Source organism: Hyperolius riggenbachi, chromosome 6 (genome assembly GCF_040937935.1).
Source record: "Hyperolius riggenbachi isolate aHypRig1 chromosome 6, aHypRig1.pri, whole genome shotgun sequence".
Classification (NCBI taxonomy): Eukaryota; Metazoa; Chordata; class Amphibia; order Anura; family Hyperoliidae; genus Hyperolius; species Hyperolius riggenbachi.
This window is the reverse complement of record NC_090651.1, coordinates 19,651,361-19,674,730: the sequence shown is the minus strand read 5'-3', so window position 1 is coordinate 19,674,730 and position 23,370 is coordinate 19,651,361. Positions and strand designations below refer to the sequence as shown.

Sequence of the window (23,370 nt, the reverse complement as noted above, 5' to 3'; positions counted from 1 at the left end):
GCTGCCAGGCAACTGGTATTGTTTAACCCTTTGGGGCCCACCCTTGGTAAATCTTAAGGTGCATACACACGAGACTATAGTCTTTGGAAAATGAAAGATCACAGACCAATCTTACCACCCTTCATGTAGTATGAGAGCCATACTCTACACAGTCTATTCTATGGAGCTGAACTCCCCATCAGAAAAAAAGATCTTTGCAAGATGCTGCACACACAGATGCTGTACACTCTCAAAAGATCAGTAGCTGCAAAAGATCTGTTCCTGCCAAAAATCCATTCCTGCAAATTGCAATGATAGTCTATGAGATCTGCAAATCATCATACACACATGATTTAACTGACATTCATCTGCAGATCAGATCCACCAGGATGGATTTTCAGATCTGCAGATGAATGTCAGTTAAATCATGTGTGTATGATGATCTGCAGATCTCATAGACTATCATTGCAATTTGCAGGAATGGATTTTTGGCAGGAACAGATCTTTTGCAGATACTGATCTTTTGTGTCTGTACAGCATCTGTGTGTGCAGCATCTTGCAAAGATTTCTGTCTGATGGGGAGTTCAGCTCCATAGAAAAGACTGTGTAGGTATGGCTCTCATACTACATGGAGGGTGGTAAGATTGGTCTGTGATCTTTCATTTTCAAAAGACTATAGTCTGATGTGTGTATGAGCCTCTAGTCCTACGCCGCACTTGTGGCTGTCCTAACCTGATGCGGTGTTGGATTTACGCCACCTGCTGTTTCCGCTCCCGACGTGATCGTGCGCACCCGAGAGGGGAGATTAAGCTGTCATATGACAGCTGACATCTCCCCTCAGTGATCAAGAGCCATTGCAATTGGCTCTTGATCACTACGATTGCCGGCGGATCGTAGTGATCACCATAACAGCTGCGGCAGTAAGGGGGAAAGAAGAGGATCCACTCACCATCCTCACGTTCGACCGGTGATCGGCGCTCCCCTCTGCTCTGCCCGGCATCAACGCTCGCTCTAACGCAAGTGCCGGGTCCCAGCTTGATGACGTCATCAAGCCGCGACCCGAAACTTAACGTCAGTACAAGCAAGGATGCTAGCCAGAGTGGAGGGGTCCACAGCTGCTCATCGCTGGAGCCTGGGTGGTGAGTAAAAGTTACCTGCAATAGGGGGGCACCTGGTAACACTGGGGACTACATACTGAGCTTAGCCCTACCAAGGATCGCAATCACGTCATTTCCACATGGGGAAGTTTGAAGAAGAGGCTTCAAACTTCCCCAAAGTCCCGACGCATGCCGCCCGCATCATCAGCAGCGTTGGACTTTCCCTCCGCACGAGTCCGACGCTGTCTGTCCTCTATCGCCGTTTGCCGGCTCTTGTGCTTGGCAAAACTCCAGGTTCCTGTACGTCACATGACATACAGGAAGTATTCCGTGCATTAGAGCCTGCAGGAGGCGAAGTGGATAGACTGGCATTGCTGGACTCGTGCAGGAAGCTATGTCCAGAACTGATGCAGCTTGGGGGACGTAGGAGGCACAGAGAGACACAGAGACAGAGCGGGCACACAGAGAGACACAGAGGGGGCACAGAGAGAAACAGAGCGGGAACAGAGACATAAAGGGGGCAAGAGAGAGGCCAATAAGAGGCATAAAGAGGCAAAGGGGGCACAAAGAGAGACAAGGGGACAGATGGGGGGGGGGGGGGAGCTTGATTTGAAGGAAATCGTGAATTGAATCGAAATCACAATTTCAGACAGAAATCGCTCAGGCCTGTCATGCTGGCCGCCGTGATGACGCCATGCGTCATTAACCAGGAAGAGCCGGCCCGATACCCGGCCCGGGTGTTGCCGGTAACGGGGACCAGCAGAGAAACAAGGAGAGAAGCCAGGAGGACGCCGTGGGACCTCGCTGCCTACGGTGGGCTGGAAAAAGCCCCAGGTAAGTGTAATCTTAATACAAGGCACTGCTCAGGGTCCCTTTAAGTGAGTGGCTGTGGTTACCCACAATGCATCACTAATGAATATGCAGATTGTCTCTTTATGCCCCTGAAGCCAGGCTTACATCCAGAACCGCTGGTGTATAGCAAGCCTATAGCTTATACATTTATAGAGCTACATCAACCCAACATGCAGACGGCCTGTTTCAGACTGTTGGTCCTCATCAGTGCATGGCAGGGATTGATGGCTGTATGGGGGCTTGGACCAGTACAACAGAATACCCAGGAAGCTCAGGGTAACTTCAAGGATACCCAAAGTGACATGTGACATGATGAGATAGACATGTGTATGTACAGTGCCTAGCACACAAATAACTATACTGTGTTCCTTTTTTCTTTCTCTTACTGAAAGAGTTAAATATCAGGTATGTAAGTGGCTGACTCAGTCCTGACTTAGGAAGTGACTACAGTGTGACCCTCACTGATAATAAATTCCAACTATAAAGCAATTTCCTAGCAGAAAATGGCTTCTGAAAGCAAGAAAGAAATAAAAAGGGGAATTTCTTATCAGTGAGGGTCACACATCCTGTCTGACACTTCCTGTCTGAGTCAGGCACTTACATAAATGATATTTAACTCTTTCAGGCAGAGAAAGGAAAAAAAAGGAGCACAGCATAGTTATTTGTGTGCTAGGCACTGTACATACACGTCTATCTCATCATGTCACATGTCACTTTTGGTATCCTTTAAAACACCTAGGAAAGAATAGGGGACTAAAGAGACCTCCTTTTTTAGGATCTCCAAAAAAAAAAAAAAATCAACGCTCAGTGTAAGCATGCAGCAGATCAGATGTTTCGGACATTGTCAGATCTAACAAGATTAGCTGCATGCTTGTTTCTGGTGTGATTCAAACACTACTGCAGCCAAATAGAGGGCTGCCAGGCAACATATGGCAGCCTCCATATCCCTCTTGCTTCAGTTGTCCTTCAAGCCTGTTGCCTGGCTGTCCTGCTGATTTCTTTGGCTGCAATAGTGTCTGAATCTCACACCTGGAACAAGCATGCTGCTAATCCAGTCACACTTCAGTCAGAGCACGTGATCTGTATATGCTTGTTCAGGGTCTATGGCTAAATGTATTAGAGGCAGCGGATTAGCAGGACAGCCAGGCAATATGCATTGTTTAAAAGGAAATACATATGGCAGCCTCCATACCCCTCTCGTTTTAGATTCCCTTTAAAGAGACACTGAAGCAAGAAAAAAAATATGATATAATGAATTGGTTGTGTAATGCAGATAATTACTAAAACATTAGTAGCAAAGAAAAAATATTCTCATATTTGTATTATCAGTTGTATAGGGGTTTTTTTTTAAATAACATTGCATCAGTAATATTTGCAGTTTACACACTACTCAGCATTCTAAATGATTTTACAGAGCAGGCTAGTGAAATTTTGAACCCCTTCTCTGCAAGAAAAAGAAAATACAATGACTGACAGTTGAGATAAGCTTCAGAAGACAGAGCTCTCTGCTACTTTGAAAGTTGTGGAGCTCAATGGCTCTTTTGCCTAGATAGCAACTGGAGTTTCTTAACTCTTTCTGTACTGGAAACAATATTAGACTTATGTCTCTGCTCCTAATGTTTTATTTCTTAGCTGTACTAAACATACAAATCATCATAATTTTTTTTCTGCTTCTCTTTAAGGGCCATTCCCCACTAGAGCACATCGGGAAACGGAAGTGCAGACTCACTAAACACACTGCACTTCTGTTTCAATGCGATTTTTGGCGATGCAATTCCATTCACGGCAACGGACGGAAATCGCAATGCGTTTGCGTATGTTCGTCGGTAACCATGCATTAGAATCCCACGGTGAATCGCAACACATGCCTGTGCACATCACACAGTGTAGTCTAGATTTCCGCGCGAATCGCATCTCATCCCGCCGCCGTAAATCCCGGAGTGCGGGGAAGCAGCCTTAGGCTACTCTAGCCTGCATGGTTATGATGAGTGCGCGATCCGCAGCCGCCAATGTCTCCTGTATAGGAATAGAGAGGACACAGAGGTCAGGCTTTCAGTAATCCCCAGCACAGTGCAGTGCATACAGCAATGCCTGTATATAATATGTCATATATATGTATATACATGTAATAATCCCCCAGAGCAGCTCTCAGCAGAAGCTCAGGAGATGGGCCTGGATTCAGCCACATGCAAGGTCACCGGTGTCAGCAAACACGTGCTAACCATGTAAGCTTCCTCCCCCGGGCAGCACGGGACTGCAGGACCTGCCCAGGCCTGCTGGTGTGTTTATGCTGCCATCAAACGTTGATTCGAGTCATTTATTTAATGACTAACCTACATGGTTTAGTGAATGATTTCATAACTTTAAAGGGATACTTAAAGGGGTCCTCTTGCACCTTTTAAAAATAAAAAAAACCGCCACTTACCAGGGGCTTCTATCGGCCCCCTGCAGCTGGAATGTCCCGCGCCGTCCTCTTCCGAGTCTCCGTTACCCGCCGCCGGCACCGATGTATTTATTTGTCTAACTAGACGAATAGAACAGCGACTGCACGGCAATGCGCGTGCTCACTCCCGCGTGTGTTATCGAGAGCTTACTGCGCAGGCACAGTACAGGAAAACTTCGTACTGTGCAGTAAGCTCCCGATGACGCGGCAGTTCTATTCGTCCAATTAGACGAATAATTACACCAGTGCCAGGGGCGGGGAACGGGTCATGGGCAGAGAACGTCGCAAGACATTCCAGCTGCAGGGGGCCGAATGAAGCACCAGGTAAGCGGCAGTTTTTGTTTTTTAAAGGATACCCGAACTGAAATGAGACATGATGAGATAGACATGTGAATGTACAGTGCCTAGCACACACATAACTAGGCTGTGTTCCTTTTTTTCTTTCTCTGCCTGAAAGAGGTAAATATCAGGTATGTAAGTGGCTGACTCAGTCCTGACTCAGACAAGCAGTGACTACAGTGTGACCCTCACTGATAAGAAATTCCCTTTTTTTACCTCTTTCTTGCTCTCAGAAGCCATTTTCTGCTAGGAAAGTGTTTTATAGTTGTAATTTCTTATCAGTGAGGGTCACACTGTAGTCACTTCCTGTCTGAGTCAGGACTGAGTCAGCCACTTGCATACCTTATATTTAACTATTTCAGGCAGAGAAATAAAAAAAAGGAAGGAACACAGCATAGTTATTTGTGTGCTAGGCACTGTACATACACATGTCTATCTCAATATGTCACATTTCAGTTTGGGTATCCTTTAAAAGGTGCAAGAGAACCCCTCTAAGCTTTAGAGAAAAAAAATCAGATTTAATCACCTGGGGCTTCTACCAACCCTCTGCAGCTGTCCCGTGCCCTCGCAGTCACTCACGGAGCCGCTCTTTAACTGCCTCCAGCTAGTTGGCCTGGCCACGCAACCCCTTCTCCGCGTTCCCGTCCACAATAGCGCCCTGCGCAGGCGGACGGGAACGTGAAGAAGGAGACATGTAGCCAGGCCTGTTGGCGAAAAGAAACTAGCTGGCGGCGGGGGACAGGAAGACCCGTCAGTGACTGCGAGGTCACAGGACGGCTGCAGGGGGCTGGTAGAAGCCCAAGGTGAGTAAAGCTTAAAGTGAATCTTTAAAAGAAAAATATATGAGTTTCACTTATCTGGGGCATCTACCAGCCCCATGCAGCCATCCTTTGCCCTCGCAGTCACTCACGGCTCCTCCGATCCCCCGCCGCCAGCTAGTTTCGTTTTTGCCGTCTCTGAGTCGGCGGGCTCACCACGTGTACCTTTGCCCGCATTCCCGTTGGTGCAGAAAGTCATCGCGGACATTAAAGAGACTCTGTAACATTAAAAAGATCCCCTGGGGGGTACTCACCTCAGGTGGGGGAAGCCTCCGGATCCTAATGAGGCTTCCCACGCTGTCCTCTGTCCCACGGAGGTCTCGCCGCAGCCCTCCGAACAGCCGGCGACTGTGCCGACTGTCAGTTCAATATTTACCTTTGCTGGCTCCAGCGGGGGCGCTGTGGTGACTTTCGGCACGGAAATAGACGGAAATACCCGATCTCCGTCGGGTCCGCTCTACTGCGCAGGCGCCGGAAACTTGCGCCTGCGCAGTAGAGCAGACCCGACGGCGATTGGGTATTTCCGCCTACTTCGGCGCCGACAGCCGTCAGAGCGCCTGCGCAGGAGCCAGGAAGGTAAATATTACGTCACCGGTGCACGGAGGGCTGCAGCGAGACCCCTGACGGATGGAGGACGGCGTGGGAAGCCTCATTAGGATCCGGAGGCTTCCCCAACCCGAGGTGAGTACCCCCCAGGGGCCGTTTTGTCGTTACAGTTCCTCCTTTAACACGCACCTGCAGGTGCGTGTTAATGCGCGTGATAGCTCCCTGCACCAGCGGGAATGCGTGCACAGATACGCGTGGCGGCCCTCCGAGTCGGCAAAAACGAAACTAGCTGGCGGCGGGGGATCGGAGGAGCCGTGAGTGACTGCGAGGGCAAAGGATGGCTGCATGGGGCTGGTAGATGCCACAGATAAGTGAAACTATTTTTTTTAGAGTTAAAGGACACCCTAATCTCAGCTCAAAAAGATAAGCAGCAGCATAATACCCCTTAAAGAAAAACATTTCTTTGTTACAGCTGATATGAATCCTGCCATCAATCTGCAGTTTGTCTACTTCCTGCTTTCAGGAGAGCAGACATATTGTTAACATCCTGGGATTACAAATGAGCTCTCTGCCATGGCAGTCAGCTGGCAAAGCTAAGGGATCAAATTACAATTTGTGCTTAGTCACAGATGAGGGGGAATTAGACAGGCTAAACTCGGCCCTGATCAAAAGTTTAAGTTCACTTTGAACTTTCTAACAATACTCCATCATTTGGCTCCTGGTTCTTGCTTTTTTAATAGGCAACGGGAGCTTCCCAAACAATGGAACCTCGGAGACTATTACCAGTTTGCAATCCCAGTCCTGTTCGTTTTGGCACTGTTACAGGGTGGGGGCGGAGTTACATTAGGGGGCTGAGCCAAGACACAGGAGTAATAGTGTGTTATGTTGGGTTTGCTAGGACATGTGGGTGAAAGTCATGCGCTGGATGGGGGACAAACTAATTGGCAGCAGAGATGATCAATGAGATCTAAATAATGGCATGCAAATGTAATGCAAATCGTATGCAGCTTGGGATTGTGCCAATTAAAAACTGCATACAATATGAATCGAGTTCCCATGCTAGACGGAGAAATTATCATACCATTTGCGAATTCCAATTCTCAGTTTTTGCCAAAAAATACATTACGCCAACGAAACTAACAGTGGCCCATCAAGTGTGCCGTTTTTAGAAAATGATCCAATTTTCGATAACAACATTGAAATCAAATTAAAAGAGCGCATTTCATCAGTGCGCAGCAGTAAAGGATCCAAACTATTCCCCACATCCAAACCAGTTGCGATGGTATGCATAAAATATGCCACCCCAATTAACCAGTTTTTTAAAGTGGACCCGAACTCTTGCACAGTACAAAAAGAAAACAGAGAGAAATATGCCATGTGTGTTTTTAGAGAGAAGAGCCTAATTCCCCCTTCTCTTCAAGTAATCATACAAGTGTAATTTGATCTCTCAGCTGTGTCAGCTCAGAAATTTGGCAGTCCTCGGCAGACACGGCTAATATGCAAACACAGAATGTTAACCCTTTGTCTGCTGAAATAAACCAATCAAAAATAGTTGTGCTGGTTCAATAAAGCAGTCCCCGTACAGTATTTTTGAAGTCAGATATACATATCTGATTGTGACTGTGTATATGATGTCTACACAGGAATCTTTTATATATGTTACGGCCAGAACCCGAAGTTTGGCCACTTTGCGTTCTGGCCGGCCACTTCGGGTTCTGGCCGGTCAATGTGCGAACTGGCCGCGGCGGTGCGGCCAATATTAGAAATGAAATGATTGCAGTAAAGATTAATGTATGTTCTGGCCGTCTCGCTGCGGCCAAATGTGTCAAAAGTGCGTTCATTTAATGAAATTAAGCCGGCGGCAATGTAGCAGATGAAGCCGCCGGCTTTCTCTCCTCCCCCCTGCCTCTCTCGCTCTCTCTCGGGCAGCCGGCAGGGACACGCGTGTCCCCGAGATTCGTTTGTCACGCCAGGGCAGCAGAGCGGGGAGGCTGCAGACATTTCTTCTGCCAGCACCCGCTCTGCAGAAACGAACAGCAGGATTCCCTGCTGCTACGAACGACTCTGGGGGGACACGCATGTCCCCTCCGGATGCCAGGAGAGAGAGAGAGAGAGGCAGGGGGGGAGGAGAGAAAGCCGGCGGCTTCATTTGTTACATTGCTGCCGGCTTTATTTCATTAAATGAACGCACTTTTGACACATTTGGCTGCAGCGAGACGGCCAGAACATACATTAATCTTTACTGCAATCATTTCATTTCTAACATTGGCCGCACCGCCGCGGCCAGTTCGCACATTGACCGGCCAGAACCCGAAGTGGCCGGCCAGAACGCAAAGTGGCCAAACTTCGGGTTCTGGCCGTAACATATTACTAAATAACACCTATGCTGTAAGAATAAAGCCTGATGTGTAGCCGTGTCACTAATAGAGATGGTCAATGAGATGGAAATAATTCTGTGTTGATGCTGGTTTATGCAAATGTATGCACTCCTTTTTGCTCATGAAATCAAATAATTTGATATGTTGTTAAAATTTTGTTTGGTGATTACGAATGAAAGGGTAATTGAGAATATGCAAATACAGGATGTTAACCCTTTGTCTGCTTTCCATGAAAGCAGGAAGGAGAAAGTTCACAGCCGTGCTCCCTTTTATAAACAACACAGCGATGGTCCGCACCTGCGCAGCAGCATGGAGTCGCTCGTGCACAATGGAAAAAGCAGTGCATGCATAAAGTGCTTCGTGCCACTGCACGGGCTGTCTCGCACCTGCGCAGTGCATGCATACCAACCACTTCAACAAACCCTTGTCGAAGAGGGTCGAGAGATGCGCGGAGCCTCCGGGTAATCCAGAAAGAGGCCAGTATCTGCCTTGGGAACCTTTTTCCCCTACAGGTACACTTTATAAACATGGATAATAACTAGCTGATTGCTCTTGTAAAGGCGACCCATCCACCGATCTTTTACCAGAAACTATGGTTTCAAGCGACAAATCACTACTGCCTGCACATAGCATACAACACGATTCGATGCAATTCGATTTGCCATTGTTTTGCAATTGCAAATCGAACTGAATGAATCCCGATCGGACATGTCGGATTTAATCGAATCGTAAATAGAATCGTAATCGAATCGTACAAAGAATCGTATCGTGTAGATTGGGCTTAATAAGAAATTCCCCTTTTTATCTCTTTCTTGCTCTCAGAAGCCATTTCCTGCTAGGAAAGTGTTCTATAGTTGGAATTTCTTATCAGTGAGGGTTACACTGTAGTCACTTCCTGTCTGAGTCGGGACTGAGTCAGCCACTTACATATCTGATATTTAAAGGGGCACTACAGCGAAAAACTGCAAAATTTAATATATGTGCAAACATATACAAATAAGTACATTTTTACCAGAGTAAAATGAGCCATAAATTACTTTTCTCCTATAATGCTGTCACTTATTGTAGGCAGTAGACATCTGACAGAAGTGACAGGTTTTGGACTAGTCCATCTCTTCATAGGGGATTCTCAGCAAGGCTTTTATTCTTTATAAAGATATTCCCTAAAAAGGATTTAAACAATGATGCTGGCCAGCTTCCCTGCTCCCTAAACCATTTTTTGCCAGTTGGACAGAGCAACTGCCATTCACTAAGTGCTTTTGAAAATAAATAAATCCCTGAGAATCCCCTATAAAGAGATGGACTAGTCCAAAACCTGTCACTTCTGCCAGATTTCTACTACTTAATGTAAGTGACAGCAACATAGGAGAAAAGTAATTTATGGCTTATTTTACTCTGGAAAAAATGTACTTCTTATTTGTATATGTTTGCACAAATTTTACATTTTACAGGTTTTCGCTATAGTGCCCCTTTAACTCTTTCAGGCAGAGAAAGAAAAAAAAAAGGAACACAACACAGTTATTTGTGTGCTAGGCACTGTACATACACATGTCTATCTCATCATGTCACATGTCACTGCAGGTGTCCTTTAATGGAAACCTATGGAGGTACACTTAAAGAGAATCTGTATTGTTAAAATCGCACAAAAGTAAACATACCAGTGTGTTAGGGGACATCTCCTATTACCCTCTGTCACAATTTCACCGCTCCCCGCCGCATTAACCACTTCCGGATACTGGGTGGTTTGGCTGATCTGTGCTGCGGGGGCTCTTCAGCCCGCAGCACAGATCAGAAATCGTGCAGGGCGATCAGACTTCCCCCCTTTTTTCCCCACTAGGGGGATGTCCTGCTGGGGGGGTCTGATCGCCGCCGCGCTGCTGTGCCTAGCGGGGGGGGGCTCCTCAAAGCCCCCCTCCGCAGCGCTAGTCCTCCCTCTGCCGCCTTCCCTCCCTCTCCCGTCCCCTGTGTGCGGCGCAGGACGGAAAGCCGTCCTGCGCCGGATAGGATAGGCTTTAGTCTATCAGATGCCGGCGATCCCCGGCCAATCAGAGGCCGGGGATCGCCGATCTCCGTCACGGCGCTGCTGCGCAGCAGCGCCGTATGTATGTAAACAGCGGGGAAGATCTTCCCCGCCTGTTTACATTTACCCTGCGAGCCACGATCGGAGGCTCGCAGGGTGTTCACGGAGACACCCTCCGTGAACTAACATGGAACGGCCGCTCATTCGAGCGGCCGTTTCCATGGAAACCGCTTCAGGATTCAGGGGCGTACATATGCGTACGCAGAATCCTGAAGTGGTTAAAAGTAGTCAAAAACAGTTTTAAAAAGTTTGTTTATAAACAAACAAAATGGCCACCAAAACAGGAAGTAGGTTTATGTACAGCATGTCCACACATAGAAAATACATCCATACACAAGCAGGCTGTATACAGCAGGGGTAGGGAACCTATGGCTCGGGAGCCAGATGTGGCTCTTTTGATGGCTACATCTGGCTCACAGACAAATCAGTAGGGGTTGATTCACTAAGCTACACTTCTCAAGCTGCGCAGCTTAGTATGGCAGCGCAAATAAAATTTTCAAAGTAGGCATACTACCGCTCTAGCATGCACTACTAACTTACTCACGCTCCCCCCAAAACGAACAGCTGCTCCAATTGTCCCACTCTGGATCCTGTCATGTCCAGTCACTTTGTAGGACGAGATCCCCACACTTTGAATGGCCCAATAGGCTACCTGTCACTTGACAGGCAGCCTATTGGGCCAAAGTCAGCTAGCTAATTGTACAAGCTGTTAGTCGGTATTTCTCCTCTCTGGCTCTCGGGGAAATCGCTGATGTTGCTGAAACCCAAGAGAAGCTGGAGACGTGTCTGACACTGCCGCTGCCCGGCGGATCAACTGTGTACACATCACCATGGCAACAGGGACATCCCTATACTGCGCATGCGCACTGTCCCAGTTTGAAACCTATTGTACGGCTCTCACTGAATTACATTTTAAAATATTTGGTGTTTATGGCTCTCTCAGCCAAAAAGGTTCCTGACCCATGGTATACAGCCTTACTTCTGAATCTCAAGAGATCACTTGTGTGTGTTTACCTTCTGTCCCCAGCTTCTCTCATGCACTGAACATTACAGGCTTGCTGCAGACAGCTCTACCTATGTCGTTAATTCCTCAGTATGTGACAGACCAGCTCCTTTCACAGCCTCCAGAGGATGATTTTTATCCAGCTCTCTTCTATCACTGATAAGATAGCAGAGAAGCTGCTGGCTTATGTAAATAAAACACACACTGGAGTGTGCATAGAGGAACAGTTCAACACTGAAGAACTTGGCAGCCTTCCAGACACAGGCCGACAAGTCTGACAGGGGAAAGATACATTGATTTATTACAGAGATGGTTATAGTAGAAAGAGCTACAGTAAGCCAGAACACATAAAAATAGGTTTAGGAACTTGTAGGATGGTAGAAAAAACATAATTTTTGTTACAGAGTCACTTTAACTTCCAAATTGCATGAGATGCAGGGCTGTAGAGTGGGTACAAAAATCCTCTGACTCCAATTCTGACTCCTCAGTTTATAAAATCCACCGACTCCAACTGCAGGTACCTAAAATATCTCTGACTCCTCGACTCCCTTAGTCTAAAGGTGGCCACTAACAGTCCAATTTCTAGCGAAAAATCGTTTGAGCGATCAGAAACTCTGATCGGATTGGTTGAAAATAATATCAGTTGATGGGCACAATCGATTATAAAAAAAAATAAAAATCATCCAACTGGATTTTTGTCAAGCCAAAATTTGGATTTTCTTGATTGGTTTTGATAGATAGGAAGCAAAGATTGGTTCGTTGATAGTGTAGTGAATGATTTTTCTTCCAATCAGAATTTCTGATCGCTCGAACGATTTTTCGCTAGAAATTGGACCATATGTGTTTTTTATGTGGCCCATAGAGACTTCCATTAGTGGCAAAAACGCAGCGTTTTCCACAACGCTAGCGTTTCTGCTGAGTGAGTTCCTAGCCTCATACAGAAATGCGATGCAACGTCACTGCAATATACTACATTTGCAAAATACGCATTTTCGCAAATCGCATGCAAATTTTAGGTAAGTGGGAGCCCTGCCCAATGGAATAAGGTCCAAACCTCCTATCCTACTCCTTGGTCATAGACTTGTTAACAAATCCGTTTATTCATGTAAGAACAGTTTAAAGAGAAACTCCAACCAATAATTTAACTTTATCCCAATCAGTAGCTGATACCCCCTTTTACATGAGAAATCTATTGCTTTTCACAAACAGACCATCAGGGGGCGCTGTATGACTGATATTGTGGTGAAACCCCTCCCACAAGAAGCTCTGAGGACCGAGGTACTGTTGCCAGTTTCCTGTCTGTGAACCTTGTTACATTGTGGGAAATAGCTGTTTACAGCTATCTCTAACTGCCAAAACAGCAAGCAGCAGCTACATCACCTGCCAACAGTAAAAATGTCACCATGTAATAAATGTCAGAATGTAAGTCGGGGAGAGGAAAGATTTTACAATGGGCAAACACTGACTAAATCATTTATACATAATTATTGTAAAAATGAAGCACTTTTTTTATTACACTATTTTCACTGGAGTTCCTCTTTAAATCAACAGAGACAAAAACCTAAAGACCACACAGTCTGACCAGGTTTAAAGGCAATACAGTAGTTATATTTACCACCATATAACACTATCAGCATTACAATTAATAACACTTGTACAATCAGCACTTGTAATGCTGGGTACACATGATACATTTTTCCGCTCGATTTTCCACCCGAATGTTTTTTCCGCTCGATTCTGCGCTCGTTTTTCTTATCTTCCGCTCGTTTTTGTTATCTTTTTCCATTCACTTCTATGAGAAATCGAGCGCAGAATCAATCAGAAAGAATATCGGACATGACAGGAATAATCTATCGGATCCATTTCCAGCGGAAAAACGTACCGTGTGTTCCCAGCATAAGAAAGGATCTTAGTCCATGTCTCATTTAACCAGATCGGGCAACAATATACAATTTCGAACCAGAACTGGTATTGATTGCAACTAGTTAGGTCCAGTCAGACAGGCCTAGACTTTACATAGACAAACAAGCTAAACTCTAAAATGTGCCCATACATTTATGGACTTGGTGGCCGTACGACCATCTGATTCGATAATTATTATCATATCAGATGAAAATCTGTACCACCAAGAGCATGCCTGATCGACAATATGAACAATTTCGAAACGAAATCGGTCAAATGTATCGATCAGAAATGTTGCAAGATGTCTTGCAGTTGTGGCCGATCAAGTGCGTGTGGTGGTATCGGCGAGTGATATCGTGACGAGCTGCAACCTAACGCGCGCCTGCGTTACAACCACGTGGGGTGCGCGTATGGGCGGAGTCAGCAGCGGACACGGACAGGTATAGTGCACCAGGTGGTAGATGCGATGTCGCAAAGCAGATTCCTGATCAATTTCAGCATGTATGCGGTGTATGGGCAGCCGACAGATCTCTCTCTAATCAGATTCGGTCAGAGAGAGATTTGTCTCTTGGTCAAATCTGCCCATCAATGTTAAGCCCAATCTTCACGATATGATTCTTTGTACGATTCTATTACGATTCTATTTACCATCCAATGAAATCGGACATGTCCGATCAGGATTCGATTTGATACAATTCGATTTGCCATTGCAAAACAATGGCAAATCGAATTGAATGCCGATCTTACAGGTCAGATTTAATTGGATCGTAAATAGAATCGTAATCGAATTGCACAAAGAATCGTGAAGATGGGGCTTTAGATGTATGGCTATCTTAAAGATTAATGCAGTGTTCTCCCCAGAAATTTTTTCCAGCTGGGTGGCATGAAATAGTAGCCGGGTGTGGCAAAAGGAGAAAATGCAGGGCTGATGCTTCTATGAGCAATTATGCTTACAGCATAGGAGGAGGTGAGCCGATGACAGCCGGGTGGAGTACCCGGCTAAAAGAGCCTGGGGAGAACACTGGAATGCGGGGGGGATTAAAAAAAATCCTTTGTAAAAAAAATGGACTTTATTGCCTGTATTAATCCAGGGCTGTGGAGTTGGAGTAGGGGTAATTGGGTACCTGGAATCGGTGGTTTCAAACTGAGGAGTCGGAGTCGGATGATGTTTGAACCAAATCCACAGCCTTTGTAAAAATTAGACTAAGTAGTCAGAGTCGAGGAGTCGGAGTCTGGGCAATTTTGGGTACCTGGAGTCGGAGTTGGTGGTTTCCTAAACTGAGTAGTCGGATGACTTTTGTACTGACTCCACAGGCCTGTATTAATCCAACCAAGATGTCTTTCCACTCCTCATTACCAAGGGTGTATCACCTCCCCAACTTCATACTACCCACAATCAAATTCTCAACAGATTACTGATAACATTTAACTTTTAAAGCGGACCTGGGGGGCGTGGCCTACGCAGAGAGGAAGATGGACGCACTTGTGTAGAGCTCCGTTCGTGACCCGACAAAGCGGCCCAAAGCATGCTCCAGACTGAGGAGAATATGGCAGGAGAAGCGGGGGAGATGGCAGTGGACCCCGAGGCCACAAAAAAAAGAAAGCAGAACTTCTCCAGACCTCAGAAGCTAACAGACTTCTTCGCTCCAGCGACGGAGCAGCGCAGCCAAGATGGCGCCAGATCCCAGAGCGGGAAGGAGTGCAATAGAGGCGCAGCAACAAGCGGCGGTGGGGATCCCAAACAGACCCGACAAGAAGGGAACCCTCCCTCTCCTCTCACAGACTCACCACCACAAAGCCCGGCGAAATCAAGGCCTAGGAGGGAGAGCGAACAGTCAGAGGAGGAAGAAATTACGGTAAGCCGCCATGACAGTGCGGACACAGGCCGTCACCATTTAGCTGCAGCATACCCTATGGAGGCATTTCCAGCTTCCGACCAGGCAGCATCACAAGCATATATTAAAGATATTTTGCTGACCTTTAAAACATCCCTACTCACTGACATATCAACACTAACTAATAACTTACAACAAGAGATTGCTGCGCTGGGGAACAGAGTCCACAGATCAGAGGAAAAGATAGCCGAAATCACCAGGGAGCATAACAAGCTAGTGGATGCGTCTGAGATACAGAATACAGAAATCTCATGGCTGAAACTGAAATCGGCTGACTTAGAAGACAGGAGCAGGCGAAACAATTTAAAGCTAAGAGGAATCCCTGAACAAATCACAACAAATGAGCTCAGACCCTATATCCAAAAGATGGTTAAAATGGTGCTACCTAACATCACAGAGGTGGAACTAACGATCGATAGGGCACACAGAGTTCCAAAGCCCTCATTCCTAGCAGACTCAATCCCAAGGGATGTTTTGGCACGGTTTTTATTTTATCAGACCAAGGAAGATTTTATGCAAGCAGTCAGGAGGACGGGAACGCTTCCAGGGGAATATGTGAATATTCAGCTATATTCAGATCTCTCGCCAGCCACTTTACAACTGAGGAAAAAATTACAACCTTTCACAAGAGCACTGCGCAATTTACAAATCCAATATAAGTGGGGTTTCCCCACAAAGCTGATTTTTTCATTCCAAAACAAACAATATGTGATAACCTCATCGGAAACAGGATGGAAGCTGTTCAAACAACTTCAGATTCAAATACCAGAGGAACAACACCGATCCCCTACAAACACAAAATATTCCAAAGTCTCCCCGGACTGGCAGGCGCAGAACAAGCGTTGAGGAAGGGGTCACACTACGAGTTACCTCTCTATAGCCGTTTTTTGCTCCAGTAAGGACAAATTTAGTGTATGAAAATAGCACTACAAAGGTTTAACCCTTTTTTGCCCTCACTTTTTGAGCGGTGTAAGAACAATAGCCGCATTTTTGTGTATTCCAGCCACAGTTTATAGGCCAGCTGGAACAAGGTCAGAAGATCGCATGGCAGCGATCTCATATAGGTTAACCAGTTCATTTAGATTAATCTTTGTTTTAATAGTTTATTCTTTTATGTTGACAACAGGCTCAAATGCAGTATGCGCTTTAAAAATACAGATATCCAGGATTATGAATGGTATTCTTTGTGGGGTGGGGGGTGATTATCAATGCTGTAAGAATGTATGGGAAAAGCATAAAGTATGTACAAAATGTCGCTAAAACTAACATCTTATAATGTAAGAGGTTTAAATTCCCCCATTAGGAGACATTTATTCTGGAAGGAGGTAATATCTTACTCATCTCAAATAGTGCTAGCACAGGAAACGCACTTGATAGCAAAAGACACTCGCCTGTGCAATAGCTCAGTATACCCGGTCATCTATCATAGCACCTTTACGAAAAAAAAAAGGGGAGTGTTGATAGCGTTCCACCATGAACTAAAAATTAACCCTATAACTATAGAAACGGACAAACAAGGCCGATACATAATATTTGTGGGAGAAATAAATGAACGAATTTTTACCTTGGTTAATTTATACAGTCCCAACACTGGACAAAAATCCTTCTTACAGAAGCTTTTAAATCGAGTGTCAGATATAAAACAAGGCCTGTTAGTAATGGGAGGGGACTTCAATGCAATAATATCGGCATTGGATTCCTCAGCCCAAAATTCTAAGGCTCTTATTAGTATAGACAAACAAGTAAGATGGAATAACTTGTTCGACCCCTGGAGAGTAATGCATGGAGCGGAAAGAGACTACTCATATTTCTCTCAGGTCCATAAAACACACTCACGAATTGATAGGTTCTTGACAGATAAAATAATGCTCCAGGAAGTAATTTCCTCTGATATAGGCATAAGAACTAGATCAGATCATGCCCCGGTACATCTATGTATCAGAGATGGTCCTCCCCAAAAGAAACCCTTCTTTTGGAGATTGAACAACTCTTTACTGGCTGACAAAACATTCACTGAAAAAACAAAGAAAGACATTGAGGAGTTTTTTAAAATAAACCAAATCCAAGGAAGCGATCCTACATATGTGTGGGCAGCTCATAAATCCTTTATCAGGGGCCTTTTAATCAAACGAGGTGCCTACATTAAACAACAAAGAAATAAGAGACGAGATGAAGTGATCAATCTAATACAAGAAAAAGAAAAATTGCTGAAGAGATCTGCAACTAGGGAGTTGGAAAGAGAACTTTTTCTGCTCAGAGAAGAACTAAGACTAATGTTCATACACCAATATGACTATATGCTGCAAAAAGCTAACCTAAATTTTTATTCTCAAAGTAACAAAGCTAGTAAATTATTAGCTAGAATGCTACAAAAGAAAAGAATAAAATTTAAAATTCATAAGATGACGCATCCAGAATCCAAAGAACAGATAACTAACCCTAAAGTTATAGCAGATCTCTTCGGCAATTATTATGAAAAACTCTATAATATTAAGAAGGACCCTCTAACAAGTCAACCAACAGAAGAAGATATAAATACATTTCTAGATGCCATTAACTTACCCAAAGTCTCAAGCTCACAATTGGAAATATTAAACAGACCTTTTACGGTCCCAGAAATTCTAAAAACTATAAAAATATTAAAAAGAAATAAGGCCCCAGGTCCGGACGGATTCAGCAACGAATATTTATTAACCTTCGCAGACACAGTGGTAAACAATCTAACAATACTATACAACGCTTTCCTAGAAGGAAAACAAATCCCCTCAGAATATTTAGAGGCAATTATTACCGTACTGCCAAAGCCAGATAAAGATCAATCCTCCCCAGCAAATTTTAGGCCTATCTCTCTGCTAAATGCAGATACTAAACTATACGCGAAGCTATTAGCAAATAGGATGATGCAAATAACCCCTTCTCTTTTGAATTATGATCAGGTTGGTTTCACAAGGGGACGACAAGCAAATGACGGTACCAGACGAATGATGGGACTACTCAGACATGCAGAACTCTGTCGAATGCCTTCGGTTCTCATAACTTTAGACGCCGAAAAGGCATTCGACAGAGTTCATTGGCAGTTTTTAAATCTCACATTAAAAAAATTTGGGCTTGACGGACCCATTAATACAGCTATTATGGCTTTATATTCATCGCCATCAGCAAAAGTTAACGCAGCTGGATTTATATCCAAATCTTTTAATATATCAAACGGAACGCGTCAGGGGTGTCCTCTTTCCCCTATAATTTTTGTTTTAATAATGGAAACTATCGCACAAAAAATCCGCTCTAATCCAAATATAAAGGGAGTTCAAATGGGGAATATGCATCATGTTATCAATCTATTTGCTGATGACGTAGCAATATTTCTAACTAACCCGGTGGAATCAATGAAACATGTACTAGAAGAACTTAAGACGTTCTCTGACGTGTCCTACTATAAGCTCAATCAACATAAGTCATTCATGCTGGGACTAAATTTGACCCCCCTTGTGAAATCAACCATCTCTAATAGCTTCGCATTTCCTTGGGCGGAACAAGAGGTTACATATCTGGGAATCAAATTAACCAAACTATCAGAAAATCTGTTCAAGGCAAATTACATTCCTATGCTTACATCGGTAAAAAAAGAATGCACGGACATGGCCAAATCTTGGCTCTCATGGTCTGGTCGAGTGTCGGCATTCAAAATGTTTGTACTGCCAAAAGTCCTATATATATTTCGAACAGTAAACATCCCAATACGGAAATCCTTTTTAATAGATCTAAAAAAGTGTGTTTCCAATTTTATTTGGCAGGGAAAGAAAATAAGAGTCCCATACAAGGTAATGACACTACCCAAAAAACAAGGAGGAATGGGCCTACCTTGCTTAGAATCTTATTACTATGCGGCCAATCTAGACATGATTAAACAATGGTGGGACCCCCACTCCCCAAAACCATGGGTACATTTAGAAACAAACCTGATAGGTGCCAACCTAAGAACAATTCTTATGAGTAAAATGTTAAAAGCTAAAACTCCCCCTTCCCAATATCAAACAATTCAAGCAGCTTTCCTTGCGTGGGAACATTTCCTCAAGTTTCCTCCAGATGACACTAATAAAAAATACCCAATCTTCCCATTGGAAGTGCTGCAACAATTCACTCCACAGCTTAATCTTCGCCTGTGGCAGGATGCTCGAATTAATACCTTAAATGTGCTATTCGAGGGGTCAAAGATCAGGACCTTTGCCAGCCTCCAAGAACAATTTCAGATACCAAACTCCCAATTATATACATATCACAGAATATTCCATCTGATAAAGAACCACCCTATTAAGATGCCTCAAGTATCGTCTAAAATTCTAGCTATATTAAATCATAACAGCCCGGGTATTGGGGGCATTTCGGCCTGGTACGAAGTCATGAATGAAAACTCACATTCTCCTATCCAAAAATACGCTCTGAGCTGGTCAAATGACTTAAAAATGCAAATAACAACAAACCAAGTAATTAAAGCCACAGACCAAATCCTGAAGCTCTCTAAGTGCAATTCACATTGGGAGCAATCCCGTAAAGTACTATACAAATGGTACTACACACCTAGAAGATTGGCTTCCTTCTCGGCGGAGGTGTCCCCTATGTGCTGGCATTGCCTATCGGCTCCAGGTACTCTACTTCATATGTTTTGGGAGTGTCCAAAATTGATGGTTTTCTGGAGGCAGGTAGAAGCCCTGATCAGGAGGTCTTTTATATATAATTTTAAGATCTTACCACAAATGGCCCTCTTATTAATAGGAGTGGAAGAACTACCACAACAGCATCGACTGCAAATATGCCATATACTGATTACAGCAGTGTCATTAATCTCTTTAAACTGGAAGTCCGCAGATCAAATATCTATATCACAATTAAAAGCAACAGTGAAGAGAAATCTAGCGATAGAGCAGAAGATCAGAAGCAGAACATCACAAAAAATAGTCAACTGCAGACTACCTAGCAGTTGGGATTAATTGGGTATAAGAGATAGAGACCCACACCTCCCATCTCTTCCCCCTATCGTTTATCAGAAAAAACTCCTGGATACTAACATAGTGAGCTCTGGTTGTCTTTTACTTTCTTTTTCTTAGTTTTCTCCGTTATGGTAAGGACTAGTTCCAGCCTTCTCTTTATCCTTTATATCCTCACAGGGATATAGATGCTACCCAAACAGAACAGTTTAATTAAAGGCAAAACCGTAGCATTGAATTAGGACATATAAGTATAGAAAAATAAAAATGTTACAATAATAACATCTATAGATAGATTTCATACAAATAAGCTTATTGAGGGGCTACCTAGCCCACTGATTCAATAAGTCGAATGCCACCCCCAAGTTGGCAGGATATCGTAATGATATCCTAGGACACAACAGTAAGGGATGGCTATATAAGAAAATGGATGTTACAGGAAGGAAATTGTACGGAACTGAATGTATACAAAAAAAACAAAACGTTGTTATAAATGAATAATGCGTAGTTTATTAATGTATAGATATGACATTATACTGTTATACTGCACTGTTTATATACATGTAATGCTAGTTGGAAAATCTTAATAAAAGGTTTCATGAAAAAACTTTTAAAGCGGACCTGAACTCAGAACTTCTTCTCTGCCCTAAAAGATATGAGACAGTATAATAACCTTTAAAGAAAAATATTTCTTTGTTACAAACCCTGCAATACATCTGCAGTGTGTCTACTTACTGCTTTTATGGAAGCAGACATAGGGTTAACATCCTGTGTTTACAAATTAGCTGCTCTGCTGAGGCAGAGGAGATTTCTGAGCTGACACAGTCAAGAGACCAAATTACACCTTGTGATTAATCACAGATGAGCGAGAATGAGACAGGCTAAACTCTCTAAATACATACAGGGTGCATTCCTCTATGTTTTACTTCTGCCCTGTGCAAGAGTTCAGGCCCACATTAAAGATCTTTCTGAATCAATAATTCTGGGTTCAAACTGGCAATAAAAATGCTCCACATAGCGAATGGATCCGTTGGCTGGTTGGCATGCTATCGCCCTGGCTCACACAAGCTTCCCGACCACACTCAACCCCAGAGCTGTGGGGGACACAGAAGGCATTGTTTAGTAAGTAGTGACTGGCTGGTTGTGATCACGTGACCCGTCTCATTTCTGCTTTCTGTATAGGATAAAGCATATGTAGGACAAGGTCACGTGATTACAACCAGCGCCCCAAGATGCCGCCTAACACTGCAACTTTCAGTATAGAATTACCGGAGGACCGATAAGAAAAATGTTTTTTTATCATTGATAGTGATGGACAGTAAGTACAGTTTGGTTTGTTGATAGTGAAATAATCAATTTTCTATGACATTTTATTCCACTCAGGTGATGATGTGCTGAAAAGTGGACTATGTCTACTTTAGGGGACCCAACAGGAAACCTCATAGCGGACAGCTCTCCTATCACAGTACCCTTTTACAGCATAAAGCATTGCGATTGGCTAAACAGTGCAGGTGAGGTTTACTACAACCTACTGGAATCCTAACAGTTTGAGAGTATGCTGTCCACCCAATCACGTTATTTGAATTGCCCTATGAGGTTGGGGTACACAGTGGTGGTGGGGTGGAATAGGAGCAGGTTGGGGTACACAGGTGGGGGAATAAGGTGCAGGTTGTGGTACACAGGGGTGGTGGGGAAAATAAGGTACAGGTTGGGGTACACAGGTGTTTTACAGAGGATAAGATGCAGTCTGGGGTACACCGGAGTGGTGGGGAGGATGAGGTGCAGGTTGGGGTACACAGGGGTGGTGCGGAGGATAAGGTGTAGGTTGCGGTACACAGGAGTGGTGGGGAGGATGAGGTGCAGGTTGGGGTACACAGAGGTAGTGGGAAGGGTAAGGTACATGGTCAGGTTGGGGTACACAGGGCTTGTGGAAAGGATAAGGTACATGGTCAGGTTGGGGTACACAGGGGTGGTGGGAAGGATAAGGTGCTTAGTCAGGATGGGGTACACAGGGGTGGTGAGAAGGGTAAGGTGCATGGTCAGGTTGGGGTACACAGGTGTGGTGGGAAGGGTAAGATGCATGGACAGATTGGGGTACACAGCAGAGGATGAGGTGCAGGTTAGGGTTCACAGGGGTGGTGGGGAGGATCAGGTGCAGGATGGGGTACACAGGGGTGATGGGATGCAGGTTGGGGTACACAGGGGTGGTGGGGAGGATCAGGTGCAGGATGGAGTACACAGGGGTAATGGGGTGCAGGTTGGGGTACACAGGGGTGGTGGGAAGGATAAGGTGCAGGTTGGGGTACACAGGGGTGGTGGGGAGGATCAGGTGCAGGATGGGGTACACAGGGGGTGGTGAGGTGCAGGTTAGGGTACACAGGTGAGGTGGGGAGGATCAGGTGCAGGTTGGGGTACACATTGGTGATAGGGAGGATAAGGTGCAGGTTGGGGTACACAGGGGGTGGTGAGTGACACATTGGGGTACACAGGGGGTGGGTCTCTCACTGCCACTAGGAGGCGCTCTTCTCTTGCTCTCCCCCTGACACACACGTGAAACATGCTTGCCGAGCAGCCTCACCCTCAGATGACCGGATGCCCTCCATGTCAGGTGTCAGCCGACACAGGGGCCGCCTGGCCTCTCCCACCCCAGCGTCCCCTCGACTCCTCCCCGGTGACAGACACTCACCTCCCGCCTGACATTCAGCAGCGAGTAATAGTCATCATTGTCCACTTCTTCCTCCATGAAGGCGGCCGCCATCTTCCCGACCTTCCACCTCCACCACGGAGTCCGCCCGGAGGACAGAGCGGCCAGAGCAGCACCACAGCGGCATCTGCCGAGCGCCGGAGGTACTACATCATTGTGTTGCACCAGCTAAGTGGAAGCTTACTATTATTATTATTATTATTATTATTATTTTATTATTGATTTATAAAGCGCCTACATATTCCGTGGCGCTGTACAAAGTAAGACACAAACATAGGGTACATAATGCAGACAATGGTGTACACTAATATACAAGAACAAGATGCATAATTAGTGACAAAATACAAAA

At 44.9% G+C, this 23,370-nt stretch overlaps 1 protein-coding gene across 1 annotated transcript in view; it reads right to left on the bottom strand.

Annotated features, from left to right (window-relative positions):
- Window positions 1-23,103, bottom strand: part of DNAJC11 (DnaJ heat shock protein family (Hsp40) member C11) — a 205,140-nt gene extending 182,037 nt beyond the window's left edge. Inside the window, exon 1 of the mRNA XM_068238945.1 lies at window positions 23,004-23,103. Coding sequence (XP_068095046.1) covers window positions 23,004-23,075 — 72 coding nt within the window. The 5' untranslated portion in view covers window positions 23,076-23,103. The remainder of the gene's footprint in view (window positions 1-23,003) is intronic.
- Window positions 23,104-23,370: the final 267 nt, after the last annotated feature.